The 14,415-nt window shown below is 55.4% G+C and overlaps 3 protein-coding genes across 3 annotated transcripts; all 3 read right to left on the bottom strand.

The window, feature by feature from the left end:
* Window positions 1-36: 36 nt before the first annotated feature.
* RBMX2 (RNA binding motif protein X-linked 2) lies at window positions 37-3,626 on the bottom strand. Its single transcript, XM_049828276.1, has 6 exons — window positions 3,547-3,626; window positions 3,350-3,465; window positions 3,203-3,254; window positions 2,975-3,104; window positions 2,635-2,815; window positions 37-970 (listed from the first exon to the last, which is right to left on the bottom strand). Exons 1-6 carry the CDS (start codon window positions 3,549-3,551, stop codon window positions 534-536), a joined length of 921 nt encoding a protein of 306 aa, XP_049684233.1. The 5' UTR covers window positions 3,552-3,626; the 3' UTR covers window positions 37-533.
* A 67-nt stretch (window positions 3,627-3,693) lies between these two features.
* RAB33A (RAB33A, member RAS oncogene family) lies at window positions 3,694-7,906 on the bottom strand. Its single transcript, XM_049828279.1, has 2 exons — window positions 7,605-7,906; window positions 3,694-4,238 (listed from the first exon to the last, which is right to left on the bottom strand). Exons 1-2 carry the CDS (start codon window positions 7,824-7,826, stop codon window positions 3,783-3,785), a joined length of 678 nt encoding a protein of 225 aa, XP_049684236.1. The 5' UTR covers window positions 7,827-7,906; the 3' UTR covers window positions 3,694-3,782.
* Window positions 7,907-10,086: 2,180 nt separating this feature from the next.
* Window positions 10,087-14,409, bottom strand: MARS2 (methionyl-tRNA synthetase 2, mitochondrial). The gene is made up of 2 exons (XM_049828270.1): window positions 13,881-14,409; window positions 10,087-11,320 (listed from the first exon to the last, which is right to left on the bottom strand). Exons 1-2 carry the CDS (start codon window positions 14,163-14,165, stop codon window positions 10,142-10,144), a joined length of 1,464 nt encoding a protein of 487 aa, XP_049684227.1. The 5' UTR covers window positions 14,166-14,409; the 3' UTR covers window positions 10,087-10,141.
* Window positions 14,410-14,415: the final 6 nt, after the last annotated feature.

Here is a 14,415-nt window from a genome sequence, read left to right as displayed (position 1 = left end):
CCGGTCACTGGGAAAGAGGAACACTGCTCCAAGGGCTGCCTTCTGGATCACAGGTAACTTTTATTCAGAGGCGTTTCAACAGTAAGTGGCCCCCAGGCAGCAGCACGGCTCTAGGGATCCAGCCCAGCAGCCCGGAGAAGCGCTGGGTGGGCTCAGGGCCCAAAGCCAGCATGTGGAGCTGACAAAACACCCACCGCTCTGCCTGCAGCCCAAGAGTGGGGAAACCCTCTGCCAGGACTGACAGCGCTGGGCAATTTTGGGAAGGAGAGCATCCTGCCACTCCCAGCAACCATCTTCACGCGGCAGCGCAAGTCCAACGCCGCAAAAAGGACTGAAGGAGGCAAAAAAACCCTTGCATCCCAGTCCGCGGCACGGGCAGCAAGGAGAGCTTCATCCGAGGATGGAATGAGAAACCAAGTGGAAGCTGTTGGAGGTGAACAGCCCAGCCACAGTGCCCCCCAGCTCTGCCCCGAGGAGGCTCAGAGCAGGTTTTTGGGCAGGCTTTTGGTCCTCCTGAGCGCTGGCCCCAGGGCTCAGCAGTGGCTGGAGCCTCTCATGGAGCCCCGCTCCCTGTGCCTGGGATGGGGCTCCCAGCGCTCCCGGGATCTGCCTCCCTCAGGACACTCTTCTCGCCGGCTGCTGTGCCCATCACCCTTCCTGCCAACCTCCTCTCTCTTCTCCCTCTCTTCCCACAAACCGCTTTTTCCCCTCTGGTCCTGGCAGCTCTTTTCCCCTCTTCTCTCCAAAGGCCTCTGGTGCCTCCGCTCTTCCTCGTCTCGCTGCATCCTGCTCACAGGCTTCCCCTCGGAGCCCTTCCAGGGCTGCTGGCTCCCGCTGGCGTAGCGGTCATAGGCCGGGTCCTCCTTCTCCTTCTTAATCTTGATCCTGGGGTGTGCCTCCTCTGCGGCTGCTGCCCTCTTCACAGGCTGCGAGCTCTGCTTTTGCCGCTCCTGTCTACTTTTCTCCTTTTCTGAAATAAAAGGTTCACCTTTTGGGATGGGCGGTCCTGCAAGCATCACCTCAGCTCACCAGGCTCTGCCTACCACCTTTCCAACTCCCCTCCCGTTTTAGGCTCTGTCCCCCTCCACCCAAGCTTCACAGCCTGTTTCCCCCCCTCAGAGAGATCCTATTCCACTTTCAACACTGACACTTTTCTCCTCCAGCCTGAGCCATCCTGCTTCCTTCTTTAACACTTGCCACGTTGTGTTCCCCCCAGCAAGGCTGCCCTCAGGTACTTCAACACAGCTTGGGGTATCAAGCACCTTCCTTTCATTCTCTTTCCCCAGTAACATCCATGCAATAAGAACATCGTGATCCGCTCTGTGGAAATTCTCTTCTCCCCACCCAATGATTCTTTTCCCTCTTCGCTGTCCTTTGCCCCTCTCACTTTTGTACATCTCCTCAACACTCTGGAGCAACATCTTATCCCCACCCTTAGTTTTGTTGCCTATTTTCTTTCCTCCAAGCCTTCTCTCAAACTAGGACTCTCGCCTGACCGACATGCCCCTCCACCCCACGCTTAGGCCCCATCCATCCTGCATCCTCCTCCATGCAACACAGCGCTGAGCTCCTCTCTTGATGGGGGGGCGGCAAAGCCCGTCTGTGGGAGAGAAGGATCCTCTGCACGCCATGCTGTGAGCTCCAAGCCAATTTCAGAACAACAGACACCCCCACCCCACAGTCCACCGCACCCAATTGGCTTGTCCTGGGAGCTACAACCCAGCACGGGTGGATGCTGCCTGGAAGTGGTTGGCAAGCCACAGTAAGCAGCTCCTACTGCAAGTCACTGCTTCTAGGACTCCACTGGCTCTGACAAGCATAACTTTTCAAGATCTCTGCCGCACAGATGGAAAAAACCCTAACGGCTGCTTAAAAAATCCATCAGTATAGTTGCGCAGGCTGGTCCTTTATGAGGCACATTCGTTCAAGTTCAATTTGGATGTACTTTACACCTTTCCCTTTTCTTCTGAAAGACATAGAACAACAAGTCCTGCTGCAACCACTGAGAACAGGAGGTATACAAGCACTCAGATGGTTTAACTTACACTGCATTTTTAGGTCTACTTTCATAGAATCATAGAATAGTTGGAGTTGGAAGGGACCTTTAAAGGTCACCTAGTCCAACTGCCCCCCTACTTTCTTTGGCTTGTTTCCAGCCACAGAATCTCACCTACATCTGCTGGTTTTATGTTCTATTCAATCCAGTTATCTTGCATAGGCTACACAGTGGTCATTCCACACATCTACAGCACTCCAGTCCTACAGTAGCAGCGCCTAGATTTTAAGATTAAGCGGTGCTTTTCCTAAGCCTTCCCTCTCCCTTTCCCCCACAGCACTGCTCCCCCATGCAGTAACCCTGCAGCCTGGCAGGCTTTTTTCCAGGAAAAGCACTGTTATTGTTTGCAAGATACAGCTCTTCAGAGGCAGGGGGAGAACACTCACAGATAAGGGCTAAATACAGGCACTCTGATACCCCTCGGGGGATCACAACGCAAAGCCTGGACATTAGGGCTGTGGCTCTTTTCAGGAGCACACCTGTCCTTGGTGTTCCCCCAAGGAAAGGGCCCTTGCGAGTCTGAGGTCTCTGTGCAGAGACTCCCACCTGGGGTCAAGACTGGCAGGAACACACCTCACCTTTTTGCTTTTTTATGGGCACATCATCATCTTCCGACAGGGAATCGGATGACGTATGAGGTGGCGTTTTAACTCCACAACCCTTTGCATGGAGGGCTTTTGTCACCTCATCTAAGTCATCGGAGTCTTTGGGGGGCCGATAGTTGGCCACGTGGTCCACTCGAATCGTCCTTCCTTTGATCTACGAGAGGAATCACGCTGTTGGCGAGGGCACAGACCAGCTCCCCACGCGCTGCAGGTCACCAGTGACCTGTGCTGTCAGGGCTCCCGTTTGATGTGAAGCAGCACCTTGGGAGCCACGGCAGGCAGGCAGGATGGCATCCCAGGCTCCTTCACTCACCTTGATCCCATTGAAGTTGTCAACAGCGAGAATGGTGCTCCTCTGGTCCTCATAGCACAGAAAGCAAAAGCCTTTCGACTTGCCGGTCTTCTTGTCCCGCACCAGGTTAATATTGACTACCTCCCCGTACCTGCAACACACTCTCAGCACCCCAGGAAGCGGCAGGGGCACGGTGGGGGCCCGGGGCGGAGGGGGGGGGGGGGGGGGGGGGGGGGCTGCGGCACTTACTGCGAGAACACGCAGATGACATCCCCCTCCGTCAGCTCGTAGTGCAGCCCGCCTGCGGGGAGAGGGAGAGGACGGAAGGGGGCACCGGTACGGCGCAGGCCCGGACGGGCCCAGGCCCACCACCCCTCCCCGGTCCCCGGCCCATACCGACGAAGATCCAGGCGCTGTCCTTGTACTCCGCGTGCCACGAGACCGCCTCCTGCACGCCCAGCTCCGCCTCCCGCGCGTTCAGCTCGTTGATCAGCTTCACCTTCGTCAGGGGGCTGAGGGCGAGGGCACCGTCAGCACCAGGAGCAGACCCAGACCTTCCCTCCCTCCCTCCGCTCCGCGCCCCGCCGACCTACTTCATGGTAGCGCCGCTGCACACTGCGCATGCGCCTTGCCGGCGCCGCGCATGCGCGCCACCCTCCGCCCGAGCCGAGCCGAGCCGGGGCGGACCGAGCCGAATCGAGCCGAGCGGAGCCGGACCGAGCCGAATCGAGCCGAGCGGAGCCGAGCCGCGCAAAGCAACACCCAGAGCTGACTGGAGCCGCAGAGACTTTATTGGGGTGACCGTGACAGATGGCGGCGGGAGCCGTGCTCAGCACGGGCAGGAGTTTTTACCGTTGGCATCGTGTGTCGGCTCCAGCCTGCGAGCCTGGCCCGGCCGCCCCTCCAGGTCCCGGCAGAGAAGCGACCGCTGCGCCTTCAGCCGGCAGGCCAGGCACATGAAAATGGCGTCCACGTTCTGGCTCTCCTTAGGGTCCTTGGCCGAGGTCTCAAACAAAAGCATGTTGTGAGCGTCGGCGAACTTCAGAGCCATGCTGGATGGCACTTGGATCAGGTCTTTCAAGTCACACTTGTTCCCCACGAGCACCCTGGGGACGAGGGGGGGCACTGCGTGCCCGTTGCACTCCTCGATCCACGTCTTGAGGTTGGTGAAGGAGGTCATCTTCGTGACGTCGTAAACAAAGACGACGGCATGCACGTTGCGGTAGTAATGCTCTACCATGCTCTTCCGAAACCTCTCCTGGCCAGCTGTGTCCCACACTTGCACCTGGGAAGCAAAGCAGACAAGAAAGAAGACTACAGGAGCGTCGAGCGCCTGCCCCGAGCCAAGGCCTGCTGCTTCGGGTGCAGCCGGCTCGTTGAACTCCCTGCAGGAAGATGCAGGAGGGCTTCCTGTGGGTCCATCTTTGACAGCCCTGAGGCAGGAGGCAGGCCAGGCGAGCCTCGCAGGGAGAGGCAACCTCTTATTAGACGAACCAGGATTGATGGATGAGTTACACAAGCTTTTGGGCCTACACTGACAGTGCCCAAGGCTGCATGCAACAGCGCACGTGCTTGTGTAATTCAACCAGGCAAGCCCAGCTCATCTAATAAGAGAGATCACATTAACACTTTCATTCAGGGAGCACTGCTCCCTTTTTCTCAACCTCTTCCCAATGCCACCTTGACCACCATCCCCACCACAGGAACGAAGCACACAAAGCACTTCTCATTTCACAGACATTCTCGCACCAGATCAGGACATTTGTCTACCTAATCCTATGCCATAAAAGAGAACCCCAACAATTACATGGTGGTAGGTACAGAGGAGTCAGGGCAAGGAGAAAATGAGGAGGGAGAGCCACCCTTTGTGTGACAGAGCAGCAGGACAGCATGGAACTCTGCGTGGGGATGGGTGAGGAGCCAACCAAGAGCTTGTGGGTGAGGATTAAAAAGCAGACTGGCACAGGCAACATTGTAAGGGGTGTCTGCTATAGGCCACCTGACCAGCAGGCTGAGGCGCTCTAGAGACAGATAGGAGCAGCCTCATGTTGGCAGGCCCTGGTCTCACGGAGGACTTCAACCACCCCAATAGCTGCTGGAAGGAAACACAGCAGGGCATGAGCAATCCAGGAGGTTCCTGGACAGCACTGATGACAACTTCCTGGCCCAAGTGACAGAAGCCAACAAGCTCGTGGGCTGGTTGAGCAGTGAGATGGATTGGAAACTGGCTGAACATCTGGGCCTAGAAAGTAGTGATCAGTGACACAAAGTCTAGTTGAACACTGGTAACTAGCAGTGTACCCCAGGGGTCGATACTGGGCCCAGCCCTGTTCAACATCTTCATTAATGACCTGCATCACCATCCAGATTGCCCTCAGCACCCTCAGCAAGTGTGCAGATGATACCAAACTGGGAAGAGCATGGCTAGGATGTGAGATGGTTGTGCTGCCATCCAGAGGGACCTCAACAGGCTGGAGAAATGCACTAACAGGAACTTCATGAAGTTCAAAAAAGAGAAGTGCCAATTCCTGCCCCTAGGGAGGAACAACTCCAGGCACCAGTACCTGCTGGGGACCACTCAGCTGGAAAGCAGCTGTACAGAACAGGACTTAGGGTCCTGAGGGACACCAAGCTGGCATGAGCCAACAGTGTGCCCTTGCAGCAAAGGCAGTGAATGGTATTCTGGGCTGCATTAAACAAAGTATTGCCAGCAGGCTGAAGGAGGTGATTCATCCCCTTTATTCCGTGCTGGAGTGCTGTGTTCAGTTCTGGGCTCCCCAGTAGAGGAGAGGCATGGACTGAGAGTCCAGCAAAGGGCCACAAAGATGTTGAAGGGACTGGAGTGTTTCTCCTACGAGGAAAGTCTGAGAGAGCCGGGACTGTTTAGCCTGGAGAAGAGAAGGCTCAGGGGGGAATCTTACCAATGTGTATAGATACCTGAAGGGAGACTACAAAGAGGACAGAGCCCAGCTCTTTTCACTGGTGCCCAGCACCAAGAGCAGAGGCAGTGGGCACACACTGAAACACAGGAGGTTCCCTCTGAACATCAGAAAACACCTTTCACCATGAGGGAGCCTGAGCACTGGCACAGGTTGCCCAGGGTGGTTGTGGAGCCTCCATCCTTAGAGATACTCAAAAGCCATCTGGCCGTGGTCCTGGGCAATCGGCTCTGGGTTGCCTGGCTTCAGCAGGGGAGCTGGAGCAGATGACTTCCAGAGGTCCCTTCCAACCCACACTTTGCTGTTAGACTGTGACTCTCTGAGTTCTCCTGGCCGTTATAGGTAATGTCCTGAGGCCTGGAACTGGCAATTTCCAAACAAGCGTCTGGGGTTAATCCAAATCACCCTGTACCCCACTGAGACAGTGCCTGCCCCAGAGTCTTTCAGAGTGGAAAAATGCTGGCAAAGAAGAGCTGCTGCTCATGCATTTCCCTGCCAGTCTCTCCCATCTGGGCAGAGCAGAAGAGGGAAGGTAGTTCTCTCACCTCCCCTCGTGGATGCATGGTCCCAGGAAAGGGCCAATTTGCTGCACTGCCTCCCACTCCTGCCTGCTGGAGCACAAATAATATCCAAAGGTAGAAAGACTGGCAATGTTTTCTGACTAGTGGCAGTAAGACAGGCTTCATGCCAGCCTGCACTACAGCTTACAACAGCACAGCTATGTGGTGTTGGATAGAGCTAGGGAAGGTGGGGGGAAAAATGAGCACCTCTCCTCTTAAAGGACAGACAAAAATGTTCATGGACATTAAAAGGATGGCTAAAGTTCTTACCCAACAATAGTAGCTCTGATTTCGTTGTGATTAGTCCCTCAACTTTTGATCACCCATCTGTCAGCAAAATAGCAAGATTTGCTTCTTCCGGCAGTCAGTCTTACACACAGACGGCTGTCGGTGCTCATCCACCTAACCAGGCAGGCCAAGCTCAGCTGCAAGCTGTGCTCCCCAGTCCGTCTCCTACCAGTTGCTGTAGATCTACAGATCTGCTCCGGCACATCAGCCAGAGCTCTTCAGGTTTGGGCTGATACGTTTCTTCCAGGTGTCACCCTGGCCTTCGTACAGCAAATCTGTCCTATTCTAGTTCTGCTGAAATTGCACCCTCCCAGTGCTCGCTGACAGCAGTCCTCAGCATTACTCGCACAGCTGCCAAGCCCACTGCAACCAGCTCGTGCAAGCTCCTGGCCTTCCAGCGCAGCCACTGCCAGCCTACAACCATCTGCTCCCCCGAAAACGCATCGGTTTCTGCACACAGCTCCTTCCCCCAGCTCCCCGCAGCTTCGCCTCTCTTTTGGTCCAGCTGCTGAAGCCGAGGGCCACCCTGACGCTTCGAGGACCCGGTTACGCTGGGTGTCGGGAGAGCAGGACAGCAGCGTTTCAGCTCAAGCTACGGTTTCAGACCGCCTGCAGCCTCAAGCAAACCGCATCAATAGCGACAACGCAGCGCGGTGACGGCTTCAGAAGGCATCTCTGCAACACGGGGATGAGAAACCTCCCCCTCTTCCCCTCCCTCGAGTCGGACCGAGAACAGAAAAGCCCCCGAGGGGCGTTTGGGGGGCAAGGACCCGGGGCAGGGGTTGGGGCAGGGACGGGCTGCCTTTGCCACCCGGGCCGCTGCCGGCCAGCCCCGGGCTCGGTGCCGGTGCCGCCGTGGCCCACCTTGATGCGCTCCCCTTCGATCTCCACCGTCTTCTCGCGAAAGTCCACGCCGATGGTGGCCTCGGTCTTGTCGGGGAAGGTGCCCCCGCAGAAGCGGAAGGTCAGGCACGTCTTGCCCACGTTAGAGTCTCCGATCACGATGATCTTAAAGATGCGGGTCTGCACGTAGGGCTCCAGCGAGGAGTCGGGGCCCGGCGGCCGCCCGCCGCCGCCCGCCGCCATCCCGCGCCGCCGCCGCCGCCTCACCGTCTCATGGGGCCGCGCCGCCCCACGCACCGGCTACGGCACGGCCCCGCCCCGCGTACCGGCACTGCACGGCCCCGCCCCACGCACCGGCACGGCCCCGCGTACCGGCACAGCACGGCCCCGCCCCACGCACCGGTACCGGCACCGAGCTGCCTGCTGTCCCCGCCAGGCCCGAGGCTGCGGGGACTCGCCTGGGCTCGGGGACCTGGCCGGCGTCCCCTCGGCGGGTGAGGGCGACTGGCGCCGGGCTCAAGCGACGGAGGCGGGGACAAACTGCCTCGGCATCCCGGGAACCCCACCGGCTGCCTTCCCGGGCAGGCTGGGGGACCGGCAGGGCACCAGGCAGCAACACAGGTCACCTCCTGGGAGGGAGGGAGACCAGTACAAGGCCAGTGGTGGGAAGAGGGTGGGGGCAGGACCAGGAACGGGGGGACAGAAGCCCCCACACGCTTCAAAAGCCGAGAGATGCCAAGGCACTCGCTCCCACCACGGCCGGCGATACCAGAAAAAGCCTGTAGCCACAGCCATAGGGGCTGCCACCCTCGGGTTTGAGAGGTGCAGAAGAGCCCCACGCAGGCAGCACACGGATGCTCCGGCGTGGATGGAGCTGCCCACACCGGCAGGGGGACACACGGCAGCTCCTGCTAGAGACGAGTCAGGCCTCTGGCCCTTCTCCCTGGCTTCCTAGGGCTGCGATGGCACTCCCACCGGCCGCTGTCAGGACCAGAGATGATGGGGAACGGGATGGGGTCTCTCTTGCCCCCATCCTTCGTGGGTGGAGTGGGGCAGCAGGCATCTCTGCCTGCGCCAGGAGCCAGCACTCACAGCGCGAGGGCATGGAGGGCAGCAGCCCGAAGTGTGCACGCAGGGATGGCAGGAGCGAGGGGCACCAGGCAAAACTGCACAGGGGAAGAGGATTACCGCCACAGGAGGGGGCTGAGGGGACCTTGCTTTCTTCTCACGGCTAACAGCCCAGCAGCTCCAGAAGGCCTCCTAAGATTGGCCCCCGATACAAGAAGACTCCTGCAGCGCAGGCAGTTGGTGGGAACTGGAGGAGCCAAAGGCTGGGAAGGATTTACCAGAGGTCCCCAAGTGGTCACAACTGCCCAGGGCATCAGCACTCAGCTGCCTGCTTCCAGCAACACTGAAATGAAATGAAGAAGGTGCAATAAACAACACAGCAGGCAGAAAATCCTCATAAAGTTGAGACTGGGGCTGATACATCCCTCCTTTCCAACTTTAGAAGGATGTCTGCAGGTCTATGCAGCTGAGCAAGACCACCCATTTGACCACTGAACCATCCCGTCTCACTGGACTGCCTGCTTTATAAAGAGCAGTCACACAGAAGAGATCCTCCCCATTAAGGCTCACATAGACATCAGCTGAACTGAGGTTTTGGCCCATAAAGGAAGCTCAGGTGATGGACCCAAGAGACCCACTTGGACTTACATCCCAGAGATGTTACCAGGAAACCATTTCTGACTACCCCCAGCTACTTCTGGCCTGGCCAAAAACCTGAGCAGCAAAGTCGAGATGAGGACGCTTAGCTGCACAACTGCTGCTCAGCCCTCTCCCTGTGTGAGTAGAGACAACACCGAGAAGGCCCCAGGAAAGACCCTTTCTTTCCTCAGGCGCAGTTCGATCCTCCTGGAGAGTGAGCCTGAATGCTAGCCTGAGGAGGGGTTCCTGGAGTGAGCAAACTGGGGAGTTGATGTCTCTGGAAAAGATTCCTGAGCAGATCAGCTGCCACATTCATCTTTAAAATGTCCTCAGCAGAGCACCTGACCCAGTCCTCACATCAGAAAAGAAAAGGTAAAGGGGCCAGGAAGTAAAGATATGCAACATAGGCAAGAGGGCCCTCTCGTGGAGCCCCAAGACTGTATAGGAAGAGTTCCCTATTGTAAGGGGATAAATATTTGCCTCAGGCGCTTTTTATGTCCCATAAAATACATCAGGGGAAAAAAAGCAGCAACATTCAAACCCTAGGCTCTATCTTCAGTTCATTCTGTTACCAACTTAGCTGATTAGGTGTTCCTTCAAGGGTGTTACCCAAGAAGCTTTCCTAGCTCTTGGCCCCGCTCACGCAACCAATCTGCCTGAGTGTGTCTGCTTCCATCGGGCAGAGACCTATGCCAGCCACCTAGGCAGGACAGCATAGCCCTGCTCAGTCCAGTTTTCCACTCATCCACTTTATACCACCACCAAGAGACAGGGGGAACATGCTTTTAACAAAGACGACATTTTCCGGGAGTTCCCGGAGGCTTTTATTTACAGAAGCTCTTTATCAGAGACTAGAGCTTCTTCGTTTCTATCTGATGCTGTCTTGACTTCTCTAGTCTGTGAAATAAGATGCCAGTGTCAGGCCCAAGCTGTCTCCCTTCAAAGGGACATGGCTTCCCATGGTAGCGTGGCAGAAAGGTCAAACTTGAGAGACCTCTCTCTTCTGGCTCAACAGCCAGCCTGGAAAGCAACTTGTCTGCAGTGTGTGGGATCACGGGCTGCAGGAGAGTCCCATAGACACGCAGGCATTCCAGCGTAACGTGGATGATGGTGTCAAGCCAGAGCTGCTCTGCGGGGTCCTTTCGGTCAAGTTTCCAAGGCCTGTGTCTCTGGAAGAAACCATTGGTCTGCCTTACACACAGAGCAATGCACTCTAAAGCCTTGTAGATCTGGAAACCTTCAAAGTAACTAGCCACCTGCAGAGGCAGAGAAGCCACAGATGCCACAAACTCATAGTCTTCAGCAGAAGCCCTACCCATGCCTTTTGTCCCCCTGTAATCCAAGACCTTTGGAAAACAAGACTCTGAGAAACAAGGGTAAGTGTTGCTGGGGTTAATGCTGAGGGCTGTCGACCGATTCAGAAGCCCTCCAAGCGCATCTGCCAGTTCTGAATTCACTAGCTTAACAACCTTCTCATCATAATAGTCACAATCCCGCTCAGGTACACCCTGTCTTAGCAGGAAGTACCGAAATCCATCTAATGTGTACTGTCCAATACAAGCAAAGGGGTCAATCACATTGCCCAGGCTTTTGGACATCTTCTGCCCATGGACAGTCCAGTGGGAGTGCACAAAGATTCGCTCGGGGGGGGACAGCCCTGCTGCCATCAGCAGAGCTGGCCAGTAGACAGCATGAAACTTGAGGATGTCCTTGCCCACAACATGGTGCGCAGCAGGCCACCACTCACCGTGTGTCTCAGGGTAGCCCACCACGCTCAGATAGTTCACCAAGGCATCTACCCATACATAAATAGTTTGTGTTGAGTCACAGGGGACAGGGATACCCCACGGCAGCCGACTTCTCTCACGAGAGACGGACAAGTCTGGCAAGTCCTCTTCCAGCCAGCGGAGCACACACTGGTAGAAAGGGTCAGGGGAAATGGCGTGTGGGTTGTCCCGGAGCCACTTCTGCAACGGATCCCGGAACGCCGAGAGCCTGAACATGTAATTCTCCTCTTTGGTCCAGTGCACCTGAGAAGGCAGGAGAGAAAAGAATTACGGCCCAAACGCTCTGCAATCAGTTTGACAATCTGCACACAGCATTCTCAGCATGGAGCTTGTCGCACACTCCCTCTGCCTTTGGGTGTGCTCCCCATCGAGTGTGAAGCCCCTGGTATCTTTCTATGAGTGGTGGGAATCTCCTCTCCTAAGACACCACCTCCCTGGGTTCCCCAGGGCAACAAGTAAGGACTTAGGCACTTGGGACGGCTCAACACTCTGCTTTTAAAGATGTTCATGCCCCCAGGGAAGGAATACCTTTCTACCTGCCAGATTGATGTGTCATCAGGCAATAATTAGGGAGATCAGAATACACTTTCTTAAAAACGTAGTTTTGCAATAATAGAAGAAAATTATGAAAAGACACAATGAGGTTGTTAATTACTGCCTTAATAACAATCCTGATGTGTGCCTATGCTTTTCTCCTAGGTGCTATGTTCCTCTTTTTTCCCCGGTTTAACCATTAGTGCATCTTAGTTGCTAACTTTCTTAGTCTATGATCATGTTAAAGTACTGACGGCACTTCTCCCACACATTTAAATGACACATTTAGCTAAATCAATGAAAACTTTGTGGGTAGATACGCTATGAGTGAGCTGTGTAAAGGCACTCAAGAGATCTATGGCTAGGTCAAGAATTCTTTTACAGCTAAATAAGGCTCCAAGATAAGAAATTATAGGGTTTGGCATCATGCAGGAGAGTTTCAGTTTCTAGCACTGAACCTGACGACTTCTGACCGAGCCAGAAAGTGCCTCACTCTCAATACAAGCAGTAAAGAGCCTACCACACCTCAAGCTGACATACCCTAAATTCTTTATGATGTAGTTGAATTTATCTAATTTCAGTAGCAGCCAGTAGCAAATACTACCTTTGCTTATTTGATTATAAGGTCACCCCAAAAGAAATATTCTTCCCTACACAAATCATAAACCAGTTACACAAAAATATTTGTGCAGAGCTGGCACCAGCCAAGTGTGACTGGAGCTTTACCCGGCCAAGGCTGGAACACCCCAAGCATGGGGCTCCCCCACCTCACTGGGGACCTGCCCCAGGATTGCACCACCCTCCTGGGGAAAGAGCTTATCCTAATGCCCAGCCTGATGCCACGGCACAACTTGTGGCATCATTATCCCTTGGTCTAGCACTCGGCATGCCTGGGAAGCATATGGCTTTGTGCTCTTTGTAACTGCCCTGCAAGTAGGTGTAGGCTGCTGTTAGCTTGTCCCTTCACATCCTGTTTGCCAAACTAAACTGGCCCAGTTCCCTCTACCTCCTGTAGGCCTGTGCTCCATATCCGGACCACACTGGGAGCCTCTGGTGGCTCCTGTCCAGCTTCTCTGCACATTAAATGACACAAAAGCACAGGAACAGAGTGAAGAAGGAGGATCATTTGCTACAGAACAGACTCTGATCTCTCAGCGTTCAAGGAAGACCTGAAGATCATCATTCAAAGATGAGCTATACATTTTCACCCCCAGGCTCTACTGGATACCAAAAATCAGAGACTCACCAGAAGTACGGGTTTTATGGCATGTTGTAAACTCCCCCTTTTCCTTCACAAAACCAACCAACAAACTACCCAACTGTCTCTTTCTGGTTGGAGACAAACACCTACCATCTCTTTCCACCACCTTGCAAGATCATCTCTGCACCATGCACGCTACTGTTTCTCTTGGACGGTTTGATAGGCAGCTAAGGCAAGTAATTGTTCTCAGGGTATATTTGACTTTGAAGCCTGCTGACCCTAGATATAAAGAATGATTTCTTTGCCTGGAAACTTATCTTTTCCCCAGCTACATTAGGTGCCTTATCATGAGATATTATTTACTAACATACCCCTTTCTGTGTGAACCAACACTCCTATGCCCCAGCCTCGTACAAATATCACAAGAACATAACCTCTGCTTAGCTCTGAAGCACGATTATCTGCAACTGCTGGATTAAATCATGTAACTCCTGACACCTTACAGAAAACGCAGTGGCAGAGAGACTCTCAGTCAGGTACCACACTCCTGGTTGCACTGCGATTCAGTCATCAGACTAGACCACAGGCAGATGACATCACGGCGTTCTACGTAGGGCCAAAATCCATGTAACAAGATTGATGAAAAGCATCCAGAGGCCAAACTGAATTGCCTCACAAAATAGGTCTGAAACTCTGGACACCCAATGAACACCTCAGTTACAAACACCTTTATCCTTCCGCGCAGCGAACTTCTTTCATCACTGCTTTAAAACACTGTTTCCAGGCCAGCAGCCTGCAGAACCCAGCAGCAGCTGAATCCTTCCCATGGCATATGGCTGAAATTTGCATCTGCTGGTTGGGATTTTGGCTGCTCTCCCTTGCGTAGCCACACACCACTACAAACACAGAAGAGACGTCCTATGAAACACAGGCGAGTCTCAGCTGACATGAATTACAAACGGCTACAGGAAGCATTAAACACCCCCAAATTCGGCCAGACCAGAGCCACAGATGAGTGTGCAGTGCTTCCGCAGGAGTGGCCACCCTTGACCAGGCCAGTACCGTTACCTGATGGCCGCTCTCCAACGACACCTTGCACAGGCGTCCCTGGGCATCCCTGTGCTCTGCGAGCTGGCTCTCAGGCAGGAAGCACTCCTCGGGAGTGCAGTACCAGCCCTCGTAAGACCCTTTGTAGAGTGACCCGCCATCCCGGAGGGCACCCCAAAAATGAACCACGGCTCGCTGATGGTGGGGCTCGCTGGTGCGGGTGAAGTCAGTGAAGGAGACGGCGGCCTGGGTCAAGGCCTGGCGGAAGAGGCCCGAAACCCGCTGGCAGAGCTCCGGGGGTGACATCCCCGCCGCGGCCGCGGCCTGCTGGATCTTCAGCCCGTGCTCGTCGGTCCCTGAAACGGCAGAGAGACCGGGGGGACGTGGGGAGGGGGCGCGGGGACCGGCCTCCCCCCCCAACCCCGCGGGGACTCGGGGGCCTCGGGACGAGCCTGGGGACACGGGGAAAGGGGACAGCCCCCGGGGGAGGCGGGTCAGCCCCGGGGATGAGCCGGAGGGTGCGTGTCAGGCGCGGGGCCGCGGCGGGCCCACGCTC

The sequence above is a fragment of the Accipiter gentilis genome, chromosome 24 (assembly GCF_929443795.1).
Source record: "Accipiter gentilis chromosome 24, bAccGen1.1, whole genome shotgun sequence".
NCBI lineage: Eukaryota > Metazoa > Chordata > Aves > Accipitriformes > Accipitridae > Astur > Astur gentilis.
Note: the sequence above shows the minus strand (reverse complement) of the source record. Positions and strands in the feature narration are given on the sequence as shown.